General features: G+C 43.8%; 1 protein-coding gene and 1 long non-coding RNA gene across 4 annotated transcripts in view; both read left to right on the forward strand.

Moving 5' to 3' along the window:
• Nucleotides 1–15,390, forward strand: part of ARID5A (AT-rich interaction domain 5A) — a 93,674-nt gene extending 78,284 nt beyond the window's left edge. For 2 of the 3 annotated variants that reach the window (XM_030201655.1, XM_030201653.1), the window contains 5 exons: nt 2,325–2,499; nt 2,943–2,995; nt 5,890–5,987; nt 9,098–9,251; nt 13,877–15,390. In XM_030201655.1, coding sequence (XP_030057515.1) covers nt 2,325–2,499; nt 2,943–2,995; nt 5,890–5,987; nt 9,098–9,251; nt 13,877–15,310 — 1,914 coding nt within the window. In that variant the 3' untranslated portion in view covers nt 15,311–15,390. The remainder of the gene's footprint in view (nt 1–2,324; nt 2,500–2,942; nt 2,996–5,889; nt 5,988–9,097; nt 9,252–13,876) is intronic. The other variant, XM_030201654.1, reaches the window with a different exon arrangement.
• The window catches only part of LOC115469226, a 133,069-nt gene that overhangs the window by 87,471 nt on the left and 28,620 nt on the right, over nt 1–16,978 (forward strand). The window lies entirely within an intron of this gene.

The raw sequence follows: 16,978 nt of genomic DNA on the forward strand, positions 1-16,978 counted from the left end.
AAGGTTGTTGTCATATACAAATCTGCCAATCTTACCAGAAACGTCCGAAGTTTCTTATTGTTTCTTTCAGAGCAATTGGAAAAACTGGGTGAGAAAATAAAAAACCAAAGAAACTTACCACATGAATAAAAAAATGTGAAATTACCATATACAACACAAATACCATGTTCTACTTATATAGTGAGCTATTTGTGATCCAATAACAAAGGGACATTTACATCATAAAAGATGTGTAGTTCAGTGTTGGTCTCTAAAAATGAACTAAAAATGTGTTTACTTTAGCTTGAAAGGGTTGTAACGTAGTGCATATTCAAAAGAGCGAGTGGTAAGCCCACTTGGGCTTCCTGCTGCTCTGTAAAAGGGCCCCACAGGGAGCTGTGTGTGATCCAATAACAAAGGGACATTTACATCATAAAAGATGTGCAGTCCAGTGTTATTCTCTAAAAATGAACTAAAAACATGCTTACTTTAGCTTGAATGGGTTGTAACTAGTGCATATTCCATTGAGAATAAACATGAGTGCTTACTTCAGCTATTAGTTTACTTTACAACATGCATCAGTGCTTCTTTTAGCTTAATTAAAATTGTGAAATTGTTTATTTTCAAATCAATTAAGCACTATATTACCTATATATTGTGATCTGTGCCAACAAACCAATGTAAAATACATTGACAACAAAGAAAGATGAGACCGATTGCCGTTTTACAATTTATAAGAACTAAAATTTCGTCAATGTATTTTACATTAGTTTGTTGGCACAGATCACAATGTATAGGTAATGATGCACTGATTGTTTATTTTCAAATCAATTAAGCACTATTTCACAATTTTAATTAAGCTAAAAGAAGCACTGATGCATCTTCTAAAGTAAACTAATAGCTGAAATAAGCACTCATGTTTATTCTCAATGGAATATGCACTAGTTACAACCCATTCAAGCTAAAGTAAGCATGTTTTTAGTTCATTTTTAGAGAATAACACTGGACTGCACATCTTTTATGATGTAAATGTCCCTTTGTTATTGGATCACACACAGCTCCCTGTGGGGCCCTTTTACAGAGCAGCAGGAAGCCCAAGTGGGCTTACCACTCGCTCTTTTGGGACAACCGCTGGCCCAACGCAGCTGCTGCTGGCGGTAGTCCCGCCCCGAGCGTGCGCCATTTCCGGGGGAAAAAAGAAAACAGCAGGTACAACTCTAGCCATCTTACTAGGCAGACTAGATGGACTATATCTGCCATAATTTACTAGGTTATTTAATTATTAACAGAGATTTCGTTTGCTGCCAATCACACAATGATGGTTCTATCACATTATTTTGCTGTATAGAGATCATCTGTGTTTATCCAACACTTTTTTGAATTCTGTCACTGCTTTTGACCACACCATCTCCACTGGGAGGGTATTCCAAGCATCTACCACACTTTCCATGAAAAAGTATTTTGCTATGTATTTTTAGGATTTTGGTGTTGGCTCAGGCCTTGGTGTGTGTGTGTATACATATATGGAATTTTCCTGTTACTTACATGGATTCTATGGTGTATCTTGGAAAAGCAAATCTCAAATGGTATAAACTAGAAAGCTCCCTTAAAACATTTTTGGAGGTATGGGGGGTTGTGACCCCCCCCCCCCCCTTCAACATCTGACTGCAGTCCACTGGTGCCAGTGTTCATGGTCCCAGCTTAGTGCTAATGCTGTCCAATCCTAGCTAACCAGCACAGGCCAGTTGAGCCACCCCAACCATGTGCTCAATGTGATAGTCCTCACAGTCTGAGGTCCTGTGGCCACCATGGCCTGCTCTAGAGTCTTTCAGCCACATGGGCTTGGACACCAATGCCCAAACCTTCTTCAAGCCCATATAACCACTGGAGCCATGTGGTTGCACAGTGGTGCACATATGCAGATCCCCACTGGTTGTGGACAAAACTCACTGTCTATATATGGAGGAAAACAAACTGAATTAAAATTAGAAGACAGATGTTCAATTCTGTTCAGTAGTTTTGACCGGGCCCATCTCTGTCCTGTGCTCTCTGACAGTAATGTGTGCATTCTGGTGACTTGGGCTATTTTGTCTTACATTCTCTGAGGGGAATATGCAGGTGGCTGGAGCTACCCCTGTCCTGTACTTCTCTGAGGATGACTTGATTGGCATCTATGTGCTCTGCACAGGTTGCTATTGTTATGAAGCTTGAGGCATCAGTGATGGCATCTATGTGCTCTGCACAGGTTGCTATTGTTATGAAACTTGAGGCATCAGTGATGGGAAATAATTCTATGTTAAGGAGGGATGCCAGGCACAATTCTTACCATTATTCTTTCTCCTCAGGGATCCCTGGAAAGCAGCTCTGGGTTGGAGAAGCGGCCCTCCAAGAAAAAGGCAGAGGATAAGCAGCTGGACCATGAAAGAGAAGAGGAACAGACTTTTCTTGTCAATCTCTACAAGTTTATGAAGGAGCGAAATACACCTATCGAGAGGGTCCCACATCTTGGCTTCAAACAAAGTATGTATGTCACCTTTTCATAGTGTCTTCCCTGCCAGGAATCACCTGGCTTCCTTCCTAAAACTAGCCTCACAAATTTTGGACAGCCTTCCACCTCCCTTCCTGTACTTCTCATTGCGCAGGTATTTGACAGTCTGAGTTTCCTCCCAATAGTGCCATGTCAGTGCCCACTGAGCTTAAAAATATGAGTGTCCTCACTGAAATGCCCTGTTTATACCAGCTGGGACTGCAGCAGTGAAGGTCCCTCATAGCAGCGCCCTGTCAAAGCCAACTAGCAGTAAAAAATAAAAACAAAGAAGGGAAAGTATGAAATGGTTGAGTCCCTTAATTTTGATGTTTCTCGGTGATGCCCCTAGAAGAGACAGGAATTGATACATTGTTATTTGCCCTGCTAGACAATGAAGTCTGCTAACCCTGATTCTAGCTCTTCCTTTTGTCTTCAGTTAATCTCTGGAGGATACACCAGGCCGTGGAGAATCTTGGGGGCTATGAGCTGGTAAGAAAACAATTCAGTCTGAATGGACAACTCTGCTCAAGGAGTACCAGCCCTGTAGAGTTCCTTTCTCTTTTGGCCACTCCTCTCTGGCAGTACCAGCCTGCAGGGATTATTGCTGTCTTTGCAGGACAGGTGCAAGAGTACTAGATATCCTAGGCAAACCTTCAGTCTTGCACCCCCCCCTCCCCTCAATTAAATTTCATGTCCTTAGCTCTGGAATTATGATCAACAATTCTATAAAAACTCATTAGTTTTTACAGGTAAAAATATGTGTAGATGGTTCTTTTGAGTTTGTGCGGCCATTAGGATTATTGCTTTGATTTAATTACTTAATATACTGCTTAATATAGTTGCTTTTTGCTGCCCTAGATAACTCTCTAGTCTTGCCTAATGGTTAGGCTGACCGTGTCTCAGCTCTGGGTGTACCAGGCCTGCTGGGATTACTTTTCTGTCTTTGCAGGGATCTGTTCCTCCCTTTTATCCTCCTCTCCTCACATCCCTACAAGTAGATCTTTAAGACCAGGGATCCTGTACATGAGTCAAGAAGCCTCCATTTTAGCAGCTGCTGCTTTCTGCAATATAAAGAGGGCTTGTTTCCGGAGTTCTGATAGCAGAAAAGAAATTGGGAGGCATGGGGATACTGATCGTTAGGGAGCTACAGGTACAACAGCAAAACATACCTTGGCACAGAGGAGATAGATCTGTAGTGTTGCAAGTGATGATCAACCAGGAATGGTTTATCTTTGTTGTGTATGCACCAACCTCTTCATTTTATAATAGATCGACTAAGTGAAAGTGCTATTTGCATGCTTAAATTTATAGAATAGTGCCATTGATGTGCATTTACACACTTAAACGGCAATAACACGCCTAACCAGTATTGATATACTTTATTCACATTTGGTATACTTCACAGATCTGACAAGCAGTGCAAGGCAGTTTAGACTAGACTAAAACCTTTAGAAAAAGGCTAAAACTACAAATAATGGATAGAAAAGAAGTATAATTATCCAAACAAGCAGACAGATGAAAACATCTGTCACTCTCTGACACCATGGAAGCTGACCAGCTGACTGCTGGCACTGCAGGTGTTTATGTCCCTTTGCCACTCATTGGGGGCCGAGGAAGGCCAAGCTGAGTCAGGAATTGGGGTAGCCTCAGCATGCAACCACCCCCCCCCCCCCCGCCCCGGTAGAAACTCACGGGCCTCGGCCCAAACACCGGACCTAATGTAAATGTCCATCCATTTAAAAAAAAAAAAATAAGTGCAAAGGGATGTCGCCATCTATACCGAATCCCCAGCTCACATAATCTTGTAGTAAAGAGCCTCAAATCTGCCTGGTGCTTAAAGGTGGCTGAGGCTAAATCCTGATAGACTTCCACATTGTAAGGATACCACTGAAAATTGTTAGCCAAATGAGCTGCTTTCAAGATGTGCTCCTTGAGCTTAAAGTCACAAAAACAAGCTATAATATATTTGGGGAGGTGGTTTTTTGGTGTGCCAGGTGCACACATTCTATAATGATGGTGGCTTGGATCCACTTTCGTTTCTCCCTCTGACAGTTGAGAGCTATTTTCACAATCTGCATAGTTAGGAGTTTCTGGGAGACCCTGGAAGTGAAGATTGCTGCTCCAGCTCAGATTTTCTAAATCCTCTAATTTATCAGCAAGCTGCTGATGACCAAGTCAAATATTGGCAACCTACCGGTCCAAAGACTCCATCGCCTCTGCATGCTCCACCAGCCTGCCCTCTGCTCATCCGATGGCCCAAGTCCCGAATCTTACCACGCAGGTCAGCTCCCAGGACCGCAAGCTCTGACCGGACTGCCTTAAGATCTGTTTTTATTTATTGGAGCCATTCTTTCAGTCCCCTGGTCTTCCCCAGATCCAAATAAACCCCAAGGAGATGACCCACCAGATGAAGACACTTTATGTGCTACCGCTTGTTCCTGGCCAACCACATGGCCTGCAGCTGATCCGCCATCATAGGCAAATTGGGTCAGATTGATAGAGCCAGATCGTGTGCCCATCGCCAATCAAGCCACTGCACTCCACTCGTACAGAAGATAATCTAGGTTGCAAGTGATATTGGATAGTGAAATATCTCTAAATATTGCTCTGGGTGGACGGGTGCTTGCTATTCAAGCAGCCATTCTACTTGATGACATTCCTTCTCCTTCAGCGCTAACATTTATTCCCACAATAGATCTGTCATGAATGTTAGCACGTTGACGCCAACTAGTATTCAATTACACTTATATTATAGATATAGAATGGGCGTACCATCTCACTTAACCCTCCATTGCCCCATGTAAGTCGCATTGAGCCTGCCATGAGTGGGAAAGCGCGGGGTACAAATGTAACATAAAATTAAAAAAAATTTTGGGATCAGGATAGAAGGTATCATGGGGTTTGACCATGCCAGAGTGTGGCTGGAATTGCAGCATAAGAGATATACACATGTAAGCAAAGACTTTTCTGAAATCGCCACTTTCATGTGTATTGCCATTTACTCAAGTAAATAAATTTTTTACATGCACATGACACCAGTCATTCTAAAATGATCTCTATATTCTCCTTGCCTCGCCCAAGAGCCACTTTCTCATAGATTCTCATGAAATTTCATTCTTTGTAGTTGGCCTCACTGTGTTAACTTATTTATCCTCACTCACTATATGTGTTGTCTATATTTTGTGTCTTAAGACTATAACTTTCAAAACACAGGGACTATCCATTTTATGTGTCTGCAAAACATTACATACACCTGATAACATGATCCAAGTGCTATTTAGTATTTTCTACAAACATGAAGTAAAAGAAACGTTATTTGGATTCAGTGCCCTATAACGGGCAACAGGAGCAATGACCACAGTCTGATTCTCCTCTCCCTGCAGGTCACTGGGAGGCGCCTATGGAAGAATGTTTATGATAAGCTGGGAGGAAGTCCAGGGAGCACCAGTGCAGCAACCTGCACCCGACGCCACTATGAGAGGTAATGTGCCCTGTATTATTTGTCCCAGGCCATAACCTCCATGATCTGCCTGTCGTGGGGGCTAACATCCAATATGTCTCATTTGTCCCAGGCAGCATCCTATTTGGCCCATCCATGCTGGGTAGTGTCCTTTATGATCCAGCTGTCTCAGACAGCATCCTACTTTAACTATTCTGTCACTCATCCCTTATCAGAGTTGTCTCCTGTTCTATTCATCTTATCTCAGGTGTTATCCTTCCCATCTGTTCTCCTCAAAAGTGTCATCCTGCCCTGTCTCCACTTCATGCCATGCTGTCCGTCCACCATCACAAACACCATGCTATGCTATCCATCCCAGCACAGGCTCATCCTGCTCTATCCATCCCTACTCCAGGCATCATCCAGTCATCCATCCCCCATTATTGTACCACTGTCCCCCATCACAGGTGTGTCATCCTGTCACATGCACCTGTTATTACAGATCACAAATGCTATCTTGCCTAGGCCATCCCTGCTTCCATCTGTGAGGCATACACAGTAATACTCTTTCTGGGGTATGTGACACTTAGTAAAGATTACAGAAAAATATGACACTGCCACATTTTGGTACTAGACAGTGTAGAATCTGAAAAGTAAATGTTCCCTTTATCTATAGACCTGAATTCATAATGCCCAAACAACAGAACTCCACACCCAAAAGGTATTGTAAAAATATATATTGTTTATTTATTTACAATAGCAGCAAGAACAGTGAAGGAGTATGCAAAGATACTAACATAGATAGACTTATCTTTGTTCAGCCTAAAGTGAACACAACCCCCCCCCCCCTTAAAATAGGCTACGCTAACCCCCAAGCACTATACAGCAATTACATGCCAACTATATAATCTGGATGTAGATGAAAGCAGATGTCCAGAAGATGGCAGAGTGTACCTGAGGAAGGTCAGGCAAACAGGCAGTGTGAGACAGCACTTCAGATCCAACTGAAGCAAAACCGCCCTTTGCTCAGGTTTACAGCCTCTTCTATCATCGGCTGCAGCTGGGTTGGTGATGTGCCAACCCTATTGTCCATGCACAGATCCTGACTGGTTTGTCTCAGATGTTGTGGCCTGACACGACGTTGAAGGGCTTTTTAACCATAAGGTCATCAGTAGGACTGCTCATTAATCGCGATTTAAAAAATTAATTGTGGTTAATGATGCCCGGCATCTCTTGCTCCCCTCCAGGACCACCGGCGGCTCTCTCTTCTCCTCCTGGCTTATCTTGTTAGTTGTCTTGCAGTAAATCTTCACCCTGCAATGGCTGGCAGCATATTGAAATGCTCACTCGGCCTGCACTGGGCCTTTTCTTCTGACCCGTCCTACCCCCTTCTGATGCAACTTCCTATTTTCAGAAAGGGGCACCAGGTCAGAAGGAAAGGCTCGGTGCAGGCTGAGGCAGCATTTCAATACACTGCCGCCCGCTACAGGGTGAAGATTTATTGGAAGACAACTGATGAGGTAAACTGGGAGGGGAGAGCTGCCGCCACCGCCTGGGCGAGATGGGCAAGCAAGGGAGGGTGGGAGGGAATTGAAGGAAAATGCAGGAGGGGAGGCATATTAGAGAGAGAGAGAATGGGTGAAGGCACAGGGGGGGCACAGGGAGAAAGAGAATGGGTGAAGGCACGGGGGGGGGGGGGGGGGGGGGGCACAGGGAGAAAGAGAATGGGTGAAGGCCCTCCCTCCAAAGCTACAGCTAGAAAGCTGTTCAATGGCTGGTGGGGTAGCTGAAACCCCGCCAGTTGATGAAATCCACTTCCTGAGTCAACCTCTCCCTCCTCGTACTGCCTCAGGAGTGAGGAAGTCAGTGGGGTGTCTCCAGCCATCAATGCTTGCATTGCCCAAAGCATGCTTAATTTATGCATGAACTGAGCATGTTTGGAGAGTGCTGGCATTGGCTGTTGGAGGCACCCCGGCAACTTCCACACTGCTGAAGCAGCACGAGGAGGAAGAGGGACACTTCGGAGTAGGTTTCTTCTACTGGCTTTGGCATCCCCACCAGCAAACGTATATCTAATGTGGGGGGAGGAGGAGGGAGAGGAAGAGGAAATGTGCCCCCCCCCCCCACATGAACAGCTGGCTATGGCCCAACTTTAATCGCACAATTACAAATTTTAATCAAACTGCAGCCTTAGTCATTAGTCAAGTAAACTAGGTCCTTTTCTTGGATGGAAAGGATCCTCAACATCTGCAACCACCAGTTTGTGAACTCCCCTTTATGGTGATGTAATGTAATTGTTACTTTCCTCGCCCACTGGCAGCAAAGTTGTTCTGACCTTAAGGGCACTGTTCCAGTAAACAATGTTGTGCTGTTATTGCTCTCAGTTATGTAGCCTTGGCCACATTTAGCTGGGTCCTTCTATATGGAAGCTATGGCCTATTAAGCAACAGGCCTTGGCAGTGAAAAACATGAAGTTAGCCAAAGTCTGCATTTTAATATTAGGTTGGTAATGCTGGAATGTGCTCTGTATTAATTCTATATAACTTTGTTATATAGTGGCATGTAGTGCTGCATATAGTACCTTTTGCTCCTACACATCTACCACAAGTTCTCATACATTCAGATTTTCTGAAACTAGTAAGAAAATGGAGCATATAGAAGAAATCTCACAAGATGTCTTGTATCCCAAATTTCTAAACACACCTTTCATAGAAGCTTTATCCAAAATCCCAAAAGCCTTTCATACAAGCCATTTCAAGGTGCTTTGTAAGGAATGTTTGCTAACTGTACCCAGGATCTTTCCTAGAGTACAAATCCAAAACAGCTGTTAGCCTTCACCTCATCTCAGGTGGTGCTTTATTTATTTATTTATTACATTTGTATCCCACATTTTCCCACCTCTTTGCAGGCTCAATGTGGCTTACAATACATCATGAAAAGTGGAAATATAACAGAAGGATCTTGAGTAACATGATAACGATAAAACATGATAGAAGTTTGACGAGTAAATACTGTAAGGCAATTCTGGATACATGTATAGGAGTTCATATTTGTTGATCTTTGTGGTATGCCTTGTTGAAGAGATGGGTCTTCAGTAGTTTGCGAAAGTTGGTTAATTCATAACCATTAACAAGTGAATTGATCTCTCACAGGCTGGTCCTTCCCTACATTTGGTATATGAAAGGTGAGAATGGGAAATCTCTCCCTCCCGCCAAGCCTCGCAAACAGTACAGACTCTGCAAGGAAAAGGGAGAGGAGGCCAGAGAGAAGAACAAGAAAATGAGAAAGGAGAAAATCTGTGAGCAGGTGAGAGGAGGCTGACTTAGCAAGGGTCTAGTAAAACAAGGAGGCAGAGGCAACCCATGGATCCAGTAGTGCAGGGACCGATGACAGCGGGTTCTGGTGGAGTGTGAGTGAACAGTTGCTGTGAATCTCATAACATATAATGGGAAGGGAGCAGACATTGAGGTCTGGTAAAGAACAAGAGGGTGCAGGCATGGTCACAGCTTTTACAATGCCTTCTTTTAGGTGCCTTTTGAAAAAACAAGATCACATGTTGTCAAGGATATGATTGTCCATCTGTATGTGTGTGTATGCACCTGCATGACAATATGATTCATGATCAACATCCAGAAATACTTTTCACATTAAGGGTGGTGGATGTGTGGCACACCTCTTCAGTAAGCGGTGAAAACTAAAACCATCATGAACTTAAAGAGGATAAATCCTTCATTGTAAAAAAAGTGAAGAAATAGCAGAACCACAATCTAGAGACCTGTCTTAAAGGCTGGTGGTGGAGTTGTGGGGTAGCATACATGAATTACCATACAGTAATATGAAATATTAGAAGTCTCGGTGGAAATATAGGTAATTTGCAGCCAGGCCTGTCTGGCAGGCTGCGATAATAGAACTAGGTAGCCAGGCACTGTCTGGCAAGCTGCAAATACAGTAATTATTAGGGGTTAATATTCAAAGCTGCTTATCTGGTTAACTGCAGGAGTCACCAGGTAAATGGCTCACTTCAAAACATGGGGGCCGCCTAGCAGTTAAGTTTGACCAGACAACTTGATATCCAGCCAAAATTTAACTATTTAGAAGACTAAGAAGCATGCCTGAGGCATTAGCCAGTGCTTCCTGGTTAACTTTAACCGGTTAAATTGGACTGCATAAATAATGGTCTAGCATTCCCATATATAAGCTAGTTAGTATTGCTTGCTTCTTCCTCAATATCACTTCAATCTAAAGAACAGTTGGTTCTTCTTATTCTTGAAGCTAGGGTGTAAAATCTTTGAAGAAACTGAAACAAACTTTCATGTATCAGGCTACTTTGCAATAGAATGGATTACCAATAGATGTAAAACTTCAATCTAATTATGCTTCTTTTCCCTCCAAAACTAAAGGTGTGGATGTATCTTTTTAGAAATCTTTGAAGATTTCATCTTATTTGATGTTTAAGTTTTTATTTTTGGTGGCTGTTTCATTTTGTGTTTTTAGACTTTGTGACATCCTAGTTCTTTTAACTAGTCAATATTTTGTAGAAAGAACTGGACAGGTGTTTTGCACAATATAAATTACTGAATTGTAATTGCAGTGCTTTTTTTTTTTAGGAGAAAAGGTGCTACCACCCTCCACCCCATGCAACCACAAGCTCCTCCCTCCCCTCCCTGAATCTAATTTAAAAGCCCTGGTAGTCTAGCAGCCTCTTTGGGGCAGGAGCGACCCCTGCTCAATGCTGACCATGCCGGTTTTGCAATCAAAATGGCTGCTGTGACATGTCATGGCAGCCATCTTGAGACTGGAACTGGCATAGGCTCCTACCTACACCAGTTCCAATATCAAAATAGCTGTCACGATGTGCTGTGGCAGCCATTTCAATTGTGAAACCAGCATGGGCAGGAGCAAGTGGGAATTGTGCCTATCCTACCAAGGCCACTAGACCACCATGGTGTTTGTTTTTGACAGACCTTAAAAAGTACAGCCAGGAAAAAGTTGCTGGTACGGACTAACGGAACATACCATCTTAAAAGCAGCCCTATGTAACTAATTGTAACCAGATAAAGAAAGCAATTTACCTTAAGCTGCAGTATTTAACAGCAACAACTTAACTGGTTATATGGCTTATTAGGGATTAATATTCAAAGCTGCTTATCTGGTTAACTGCAGGAGTCACCAGGTAAATGGCTCACTTCAAAACATGGGGGCTGCCTAGCAGTTATGTTTGACCAGACAACTTGATATCCAGCCAGAATTTAACTATTTAAAAGACTAAGAAGCATGCCTGAGGCATTAGCCAGTGCTTCCTGGTTAACTTTAACAGGTTAAACTGGACTGCATAAATAATGGTCTAGCATTCCCATATATAAGCTAGTTAGTATTGCTTGCTTCTTCCTCAAGATCACTTCAATCTAAAGAAGAGTTGGTTCCTCTTATTCTTGAAGCTAGGGTGTAAAATCTTTGAATAAACTGAAACAAGCTTTCATATATCAGGCTACTTTGCAATAGAATGGATTACCAATAACTGTAAAACTTCAATCTAATTATGCTTCTTTTCCCTCCAAAACTAAAGGTGTGGAGGAGTGGCCTAGCGGTTAGGGTGGTGGACTTTGGTCCTGGGGAACTGAGTTCGATTCCCACTTCAGGCACAGGCAGCTCCTTGTGACTCTGGGCAAGTCACTTAACCCTCCATTGCCCCATGTAAGCCGCACTGAGCCTGCCATGAGTGGGAAAGCACGGGGTACAAATGTAACAAAAAAAAATATCCAATTTAAAAGTTAACTGAATCTTATATCCAGTTGCCTTTAACTGGAGAAAGTGCTGTGAATATCAGTTTATAGAGATTCACTGGAACCACAGGTACTCGTATAGCTGGATCTGTCTGGCAGGCTACACACTCCTCCTTTCACTCAGGTCTTTGCAGAAGATTGGCAGCAGTGGAGTACTGTCTGGAAAGGCCACAAGGACCCAGGAGGTCATCTGTTCACACCACACCATTAATATTGATAGCTGTGTAGTGTAGACTATTACAAAGCCTGTACTTGACTTGGAAGGGGAGGAACTACATAGGTGATTTTGTCCCCACCCATTCCGCTGCTCAGAAGAGTACCAGAGATCCCCTGCTTCCATTTCCCCATGCAAAAAAAAAAGAGAAGAGGGCAGGAAAAGATGAACCCCTAGGCAGTTCTCCATCCTTTTTTGGACAGAAAGGAGACAAGGGAGCCCAAGAGGCTCATTTTCAAAGCACTTAGCCTCCCAAAGTTCCATAGAAACCTATGGAACTTAGCCTCCCAAAGTGCTTTGAAAATATGCCTCCAAGTAGACTTTTTTTTTTTTGTGATAGGGAGAAAAGGAAAGGATGGGAATACTGCAGACAAAGTACATTTAACCCTTTGATGGGCCCTAGGCAAAGAAGCAAGTTTGCCCTCCCTTTAAAATATACATTTTTAAAAGTTCCACAAAAATGCCCCCTCCCAACCTCCTGTGATTGACTTCAGAGGAAAACCAGCAGCGGAAGAAGCTGCAGGTAAGAAGCAGCACTGCCTCATCAACTGGAGGACAATGCACAGGGATTAGGGAGACCTCGCAGGGTGGTGGTGGCTCTTCTCTCTCTTTTTAAAATCATTCTTACATCTGCGAGGGAGGAAAGGTAAAGGATCAGGTTCTAGGGGCACTTTTAATTTAAATTATAGGAACAGGCAGAACAGCCAGATTTAGGCCTATTCTTGCAGCTTCTAGATTTGGCCATCTAAGTTAGTCCTCTAGCATTGAAAATCAGAACTAGACCCATAATTTTCTCTCTTGTCCTACCCTAGTCAGAATTTGAGCAGCTAAAATTGATCAGTTAGCCTTTTTAGTGTTCACAGGTTTTGATCTAGTTGGCTAAATCCTGATTATCCAACTTAGTCTGTAAAGCAATATTATGCTGCTTTCCTGGCTGCCTGTGCACACTGAGAACTGCATCTGTTTGGCTCCTGTTTCTAGAACTGATGGGCCTAGTGGTTAGGGTGGTGGACTTTGGTCCTGAGGAACTGAGTTCAATTCCCACTTCAGGCACAGGCAGCTCCTTGTGACTCTGGGCAAGTCACGTAACCCTCCATTGCCCCATGTAAGCCACAGTGAGCCTGCCATGAGTGGGAAAGCGCGGGGTACAAATGTAACAAAAAAAAAAAAACCTAAGGATTCTCGCCAGCTTTAATGTGCACAGAATGCTCAGAAGGTTCTAGTGTAGGGAACAATGTGCGTTGCATACAATAGTGCAAATTGCAGCTAAATGTAGGCAAATGGATGTAAATTAGGTCAATAGCTATTCCCTTCCAATGCTCAGAGAAACAGTGCTCAAAAAACCCTAGTTCTGGAAACCTATCCCCAGCTCTAAGGTCACATTGAGAGGTTAGAAGAGAGGATTTCTCATGATCTTCTTTTTAAAAGCTGCCTGTTTCGAGTTTATTTGAAAGAGGATTGAAGCCTCTGAGTGCCAGTGGTGAGGGACAAATGTGTGGGAGTCTGAGCAGAACTGAAAGTGGAAGCACCTATTGGTGATTGTTTTCTGCGCTTAAATATAAGCTTTTCAAGTGCAAAAAAAAAATTTTTTTTTAAGGAGTAGAAGAACAGTGCTGATGTGTGCCTGCACGCCAGGGTTCAGATGGGCATACACACAAGAGCTTTGTCTACCACAACACTCTTGTGCACATACGCCAGGCACATTCCTCCCCCTTGCACAGTGTGCATATAATTTGCTTGCTGTTAATGTTGAGCATTGGGAAGTTTATTTTTGTGTACTGGTTCCAGGGTATTTTCCGGCACTGCTCCCATAGTGCTGGAGTTCTGAGCATCAGCCCATGCAATTTCTTTTTCACCAGTTCATTATCATTTTATATAGTCTAGTGTCAGTTCTCAGGTGGCCTTGTATTTATTTTCTCATTTTGCTTATATAGATTCTAGTGGAGAAAGAAACGCATGACTCCAACTTGGTGGCCAAAGAGGAGAACCAGGAAAGTAACCAACAGACAAGCATCAAAGATAAGAGTACGCCTTACTCTCAGGAACCTGGCAAGGCTCACTTCTGTTCTTCTCCGCAGCAACTCTGCTCCAGCCTCTATGCCCACGGCATCATGTCTCCACTTGCCAAAAAGAAGCTGCTGGCACAGGCAAGCAAGGCTGGAAACTGTGGGAAGCATGGCAGCCCAGGTCTGGAAGACCAGAGTGCCCAAGGCAAGGAAGAGCTCCCGCACACTGGCAGCCCTTCAACCATTTTGCAGGCAACGAGCCCAAGTGCAGAGGAGTGCCTAAGAACTGTGGTTTCTCCATCTCTTCCCGCTAATGTAGAGCCAGGACTATATGCTGGAAAAGATCCACAAAACACCAATGACCGGCCTTGTGGGAATCAGTCCCCCTCCTCTCCAGTCTTCACTGGCTCTTTCCATGCATACAGAAGTGACTTTTATAAGCCCTTTGCCTGCAATCCCCTGGATGATCCTGAGGCCTATGCGCCTGCATTTAGGAGTTTTACAGAGCTCTCAGTCTATCGAGCACCCAGCAAGGACATGAACTATAATTCTCTGAGCTGCCACAAGGAGACAGATTCTCAGAGACAGACCACTGAGGGCCACAGCCAGGCCAGGAGGCCTGTGGGTTCCTGGAATCTGGATGGTAGCCTGCCCCCTGCATGTTCCTCTAGGAGCAGAGAAAGCTCTCCCTTTCTTGGTGTCAAAGGATGCTGGGTCCCACCCATAACACATTTGATGAGGGTTCTCCCCAAACCAAGTTCCCAGCCTTCATCACCATCAACTAGAAAGACAAGTGTAGTGCAACCTATGTTCCATAAGCATGTTTGCAGCCCTCCATCACCTCGGAAGCGGTGCATGGAAGAGATGGAACCTGCCTGCAGGAAAAAAACAAGGACAGCATCTATTTTTTCAAAGGCGATGGAGCTCAAAGACAAGTCTGACTCTGGATTTTCCAAATCCACACAGCCACTAGTGAACAGGCCCAAACCACTGGTACCAGGGTCCACATTCCCTGTTGTAATAACCCCATCTGCTCTGCCTCAGGACATGTACAAAGAGCACATGATGCTTAGCTATCCACCATACCTCAGTCACACCACCAACACCTTGAAGAACCCATCTCCAGAGCTTCCATCCCTGCCATTCCGTCCATTTGTCCTTCCTCCCTTCTCTGGGCACCTATTGCCTACAGCTGCCCAGTCCCCTGCTCACAGCCGGCCCCTGGCTACCAGCTTAGTACCACCCCCCATGGCCTGTGATAGTTCGCTACGCCACAGACTGTATCCCATGTCTACATGGCAGATACAGCCAGCTTGTGTACCTCTGCACAGGCCCATCCCACAACTGAACACAAGCTTATGATGATGAGAGGCATGTGGAATACACCAGCGTGTTGCTAGGGCTGCCTGAGCTGATATCGCAGAATGTATGGTAATAAAGATAATAATAGGTATGGACAGTAGTGCCTTTTTTTCCCATTCCAGAATGAATGTTGTGTATTCCTTTACAAACAGAGTGCACTCTTGACACACTTCATAAAATGTGCATACTTTTTTTTGTATATTGTCAGAAAATTCACTTTTTAAGAAAATTATGCACTATTATCAGCAAACACCATTTATTCGTAAATGACAACCCATCTCTAGATTATAATAAAGCAGATTCTGCATTTTCCTGAACTTCCAGTAACACTTTGCCCAGGTTGAAAGCTGGTGCTGCTTATGAGGTTAGCACAGTTTACTGCACTAGACCCAAAGTGAAAGCCATACAGCGCTCTTAATATAAATTTGAGCAAAGAAGCTCTTCTCTCCTCCTTCATCGTCTGTGGGTTACTACTTCTAAGTAGAATCTTTGCTTAATTTTTGCTCTTCAGGGCTGCTTCTTCTCAGGAGCTCACAATCAGCCACCACTTCCAGGAGCTAAACTGCAGTGTGCTCAAATTGCTTCCTTTTGAGGGGGGGGGGGGGGGGGGGGGGAGACTCAAGCTCTCCTGCTCATCAGAACAGTAAGCAGTATCAGTACACAGCCACTGAGCAGTCAATGCAGAAAACCTCGTTAGACCTGTGCGCTGATGGCTTACTACATGGCTTTCAGCAAACAAATTCTATGCAAATAGGATTTAGCCCATTAAAAGGGAGAGCACACTGGACACATGCACACAAAGTTCTGTATTAGGGCAGCAAGTGCTGTGTATATGTCCGAGCCGAAACGTGCTGGAATACTATAGTTTTGTGATGCCAATATTTATGTGCAGAACTGCATTTCCAGCACATGTGCAGATATGTGCCATACAATTTTTTTTTCTGCTCTGGCCTATGAGCAACACTAGCTGCTCTTATACATAACTGCCACTACCTTCCCCATTCTGTCTTTCTCTTTACAGAGATCACAAAAAAAATCAGTGGGTCATGTATGACAGGAAAAAGAGCAGGTATTCAATCTTCACAGACCTTGCTGCAGAAGAACAAGCTAATCCTTCTACGCTTCCTCAGACTTGGCATGAAAGCCCCACCATTGCGCTCTGCCCTAAAAGGCTTCTGCACCCCTTTTTGCATTAGGGCAGCTTAGCTAATAGCCTCAATTCCAGCAATTTTGATATGCTGTGTGCTGGTGACTACTGCAAGGCTTTCTGCATGGATAGCTTCTATGCAAACTACATTTGTGCATTGTGTACCAATGAAAATGTGTGCAGACATTGTGCTAGCATCTGGCCACATGCAGTATTTGCCCCCGCCAAGGGTCTAATGGAGGAAAAGAAGCTTGATGAGAGTGTGACAGCCTCAAAATATACGAGACACACCCTTAATAAGTAGAGCTATGCACTTATTTCAGTGAGTTTTAGGCCTGTTCTTACTAAGTAGGGCCCCTTTCAGGAGCACTCTTCATTCTCTATTTCTTTAGCCCCAATGTGGATTTGTTGGTGGGGGAAGGAAAGGTTAACCTCCAGAACCCTGGTCTAAAATGTTACTTTTATTTTTTTATTAAATAACAGGTGCTCTGACTCCTGAATGGTGGATTCCAAAGAAAGAA

The sequence above is a fragment of the Microcaecilia unicolor genome, chromosome 4 (assembly GCF_901765095.1).
Source record: "Microcaecilia unicolor chromosome 4, aMicUni1.1, whole genome shotgun sequence".
Taxonomy (NCBI): Eukaryota; Metazoa; Chordata; class Amphibia; order Gymnophiona; family Siphonopidae; genus Microcaecilia; species Microcaecilia unicolor.